This window comes from Muntiacus reevesi, chromosome 1, assembly GCF_963930625.1.
Source record: "Muntiacus reevesi chromosome 1, mMunRee1.1, whole genome shotgun sequence".
NCBI lineage: Eukaryota > Metazoa > Chordata > Mammalia > Artiodactyla > Cervidae > Muntiacus > Muntiacus reevesi.
In genome coordinates, this window is record NC_089249.1 from 219,049,103 (window position 1) to 219,053,610 (window position 4,508).

Sequence of the window (4,508 nt, forward strand, 5' to 3'; positions counted from 1 at the left end):
ATTAAAAGATGCTTACTCCTTGGAAGGAAAGTTATGACCAACCTATATAGCATATTAAAAAGCAGAGACATTACTTTGCCAACAAAGGTCCGTCTAGTCAAGGCTATGGTTTTTCCAGTGGTCATGTATGGATGTGAGAGTTGGACTGTGAAGAAAGCTGAGCACTGAAGAATTGATGCTTTTGAACTGTGGTGTTGGAGAAGACTCTTGAGAGTCCCTTGGACTGCAAGGAGATCCAACCAGTCCATCCTAAAGGAGATCAATCCTGGGTGTTCATTGGAAGGACTGATGCTGAAGTTGAAACTCCAATACTTTGGCCGCCTCATATGAAGAGCTGACTCATTGGAAAAGACCCTGACGCTGGAAGAGATTGGGGGCAAGAGGAGAAGGGGAAGACAGAGGATGAGATGGCAGGATAGCATCACCGACTCGATGGGCAGGGGTTTGGGTAAATTCCGGGAGTTGATGATGGACAGGGAGGCCTGGCATGCTGCAATTCATGGGGTCACAAAGAGTTGGACACGACTGAGCCACTGAACTGACTGACTGACTGACTGAATCATGCATAGCTCCAAGCACAGAGCAGGCATTCAACAGATGTTAGCTTGTCAGTATGCATTCAAGTACTGAAGCACTCTCATGAATGCGTTTCTTTTTATTTTTCTAGAACTGCATGATTGAGTCAAAGACCTTGGTGTGGGGGTCCGTGTTTTTCTATGAACACAGACAATGAAACTCTCCCCCAGGACTTTCTCCTACTGGGCTTTCCTGGGTCCCAGATCCTTCAGCTCTCTCTTTTCATGCTTTTTTTGGTTATGTACATCCTCACAGTTGGTGGTAACATGGCTATATTGATATTGGTGAGTACCTCCCACCAGCTACACACCCCCATGTACTTCTTTCTGAGCAATCTCTCTTTCCTGGAGATTTGGTATACCACAGCTGCAGTCCCCAAAGCTCTGGCCATTCTACTGGGGAGAAGCCAAAGCATATCATTCACCAGCTGTCTTTTGCAGATGTACCTTGTTTTCTCATTGGGCTGCACAGAGTACTTCCTCCTGGCAGCCATGGCTTATGACCGTTATTTGGCCATCTGCTATCCTCTACACTATGGGACTATCATGGACAGCCTCCTCTCAATGCAGCTGGCTCTGGGCTCCTGGGCCTGTGGTTTCCTGGCCATTGCAGTTCCCACAGCCCTCATCAGCAGCCTGACCTTCTGTGGGCCCCACACTATCAACCACTTCTTTTGTGACATTGCACCTTGGATTGCCCTGGCCTGTACCAGCACACGGCTGGTGGAACTTGTAAGCTTCGTGATTGCTTTTGTGGTCATCCTAAGTTCTTGCCTTATCACCCTTGTCTCCTATGTCTACATCATCAGCACCATCTTCAGGATTCCCTCGGCCCAGGGCAGAAGCAAAGCCTTCTCCACGTGCTCCTCACATCTTACAGTGGTGCTCATCTGGTATGGCTCTACAATCTTCCTTCATGTTCGCACCTCCATTAAAGAGGCTTTGAATCTGACCAAAGCTGTTCATGTCTTGAACACCGTGGTAACTCCAGTTCTTAATCCTTTCATCTACACTCTACGTAACAAGGAAGTAAGAGAAACTCTGCTAAAGAAATGTAAGGGAAAATAAACTGCTTCCAACAAAACAGACCTCTGTCAATTTTCTCCATATCTGTTCAGGGGTTCCAAGTGAGAATATGAAGAAAAAGGCAAATCTTTCTTGATGTAAGGAGGGGAGGATAAAAAACAGAAAAAAAAATCAACCAAAACAAATTTAAAAACCTGCATATTTTTGCATGACTTTCTCATATATGATAGGAATGGGAGCTCTTGGTATAAGCAGACTGGACATTTTTTAAGAAAAAAATCTTCATACACTGAATTAGGTTTATCCTTGGATTTCATTTATAAAATGAGGTGTAATAGTCAATGAGAAAGGTGTTTTATTAAATAAACTTTAAATTCTTGCCCCTTTAAAATTAGCTTTGATGAAGTATGTGAAAAGTGAAAACTTTTAAAACATATGTTTGTGAAATAGGAAAAGGTTAAATAAATAGAAGGATAATTGAAGTCATAGTGTGCAATTATTTCAGCACACTATTTTTTGGATAAAATATAGTAAAATATGTACATATAAAAGTTGATAATTATAATGTGAGAACTTTGTTTAACAAGGATAGTGAACAAAAACATTCTAATAAGCAAGTGATGTTAAAAGTTAAAGGTCAAACAAAACTGCAGGAGGGCTTGGAAAAAGCAATAAAAGTTTCTTACGTAGCAAAATGCTAGTCTTGAAAAGGAAAATGCTAATGGATTCTGTTAGTTAGATACACAAAGCTTCAAGGGAAAGTGACTATAGAAAAAATGATTATAATAGTTATTTGATTTTCCTCCAAATGACTCCAAGATATTTATTTTCAACCATTAACAAGATGAAACATTAAGTTCCAAAAGGCATGTCTATGTTGAAAGCTTGCTTCTTAAATCACCATAATTCACCAATGTACACCTGATCTGCTGCCATTATTTATTTACTGTGAGCATGAATTTCAAATCCATGAAATCCCTAAACTCTAAAAACTCACAAAGGATCACAAGAAAAATTTTGGGGGTGATGAGTATGTGAAGTACCTTGGTGTGCATTGGCAGGTGGCATCTTTAACACTGAACCACTTGGGAAGTCTAATGGTGTCCTGGGTGTATGCATACATCCAAGCTAATCAATAAGTATATAGTAAATGTATATCTTTTTGTTAATCAATTGTACTTCCATAGGAGTTCCCAGGTGGCGATAGTGGTAGAATTGTGGGTAAGGTGGTAGAGTCACAGGTTTGATCCCTGGGTTGGGAAGATCCCTTGGAGGAGGGCATGGCAATCCACTCCAGTATTCTTGCCTGGAGAATCCCATGGACAGAGGAGCCATTCGGGCTATAGTCCATAGGGTCCCACAGAGTCAGACATGACTGAAGAGACAGCATGCAATCATGCAGAGCTAAAAAAAAAAAAAAAAAAAAATTTCTAATCCTAGTTTTTGAGGATTTCCAAAAATCAAAATTTCTAATAAGAGTCAAATTGCTATTTTCTGAGACAAATAGCATTCCTGCTTATGAGTGTGCCCCAACTTAAAAAAAAAAAGCAGTTGTGATATAGTCAATTGTAGTGAAGGTTATCTTCAACATCTCACTCTTTTCTGGTGCACACTTCATTATATCAAAACCAAGGAAATAGTGTTAAACTTTTAATGTGGATAAATGAATGAGTCAGTTGAGCACAATACTGCATACAAGATTTAATGTTACGTGAAGAAAATAACTAAGAATGAACAGGGTAACTTGGGTATTCCTCCGATGTTGATTTAAAAACAGCTTAAGTATTATTTGCATGATATATTATCAAGCAATTATACCTCATTTCTGGATATTTGATTTAGTTTTCTTTTTCAAATCAATAATTTATAAAAATTCAATTAAAGAAAAAAATACATTGCTATTCAGAATTATCCCATGGTGGTAAATTATTGGAAGTATTAAATCACTGCTAAAGATTTTTTGAGTCTTTCAAATTATTTTGACAAACTTCTTTTTAATAAAGATAGTATTAATGGATATAACTTCAAGTTTGAGAAATCTGTTTCACAGCACTCTAATTTATTGAAAAATAATTTGGGGATTTCTTTTTTTCATTAAAAAAATCTTTCATCTATAAACATTTTTAGCATCATTAATTAAAAAAAATTATCTGTAGGGGTTTAGATCAAGCCTCCCTAAGACGTACCACTAAGGCATGTGGATTATTTTGAGCTAAAGTCAATGGAAACCCTGTGGGATCAAGAGAAATTACTGTCCCTTTCTTAACTACTTAGAAGAATTTAATTTGGAAACTTTTCCAAGAAAAAGAATTATTATCAGAGATAAATTTTATCTAAATGATTCCATCTTTTATTGTTTGTTGTTAAGTTGCTCAGTAGTGTCCGACTCTTTTGTGACCCCCCTGGACTATAGCCCACTAGGCTCCTCTGTCCATGGAATTCTCCAGGCAAGAATACTGGAGTGAGTTGCAATGCCCTTCTTCAGGGAATCTACCCGACCCAGGGATTGAACCTGCATCTCCTGAAAGTCTCCTGCATTGTAGGCAGATTCTTTATCTCTGAGCACCCAGGTTCCACCTATATGGCAGGGCAAATATTTAATTATCAGACTACTGTTTTTCTTTTTATTGACCTATGAATGACCCTCTTGTACTTGAAAACCTGAAGGCCCAGTTTCATTTCTTAGCTCAACATAGAATGTAAACCTCATTTTATCTTTCTGTTTTTGAATCTCTCATGTAAATAGGCTCTCTGAAAACTTCATGTATGTGGAGTTCCCATACATATGAATTAGCATTTGCTTTTCACTGGTTTATCTGCCTCATGTTAATTTAATTCTTAAACCAGCCAGAGGAATTTAGAAACTTCTTTTTCTTCAACATTTGGCTTAAGTCAGCAGAATAAACT

General features: G+C 38.4%; 1 protein-coding gene across 1 annotated transcript; it reads left to right on the plus strand.

The window, feature by feature from the left end:
* The first annotated feature begins 716 nt into the window (after positions 1-716).
* On the plus strand, positions 717-1,643 carry OR6F1 (olfactory receptor family 6 subfamily F member 1). Its single transcript, XM_065934928.1, has one exon. It carries the CDS (start codon positions 717-719, stop codon positions 1,641-1,643), a length of 927 nt encoding a protein of 308 aa, XP_065791000.1.
* The last annotated feature ends 2,865 nt before the right edge of the window (positions 1,644-4,508 follow it).

Coding starts and splice junctions, on each gene's coding strand:
- OR6F1 (XM_065934928.1), top strand. CDS start 717: ATGAACACAGACAATGAAACTCTCCCCCAGGACTTTCTCCTACTGGGC.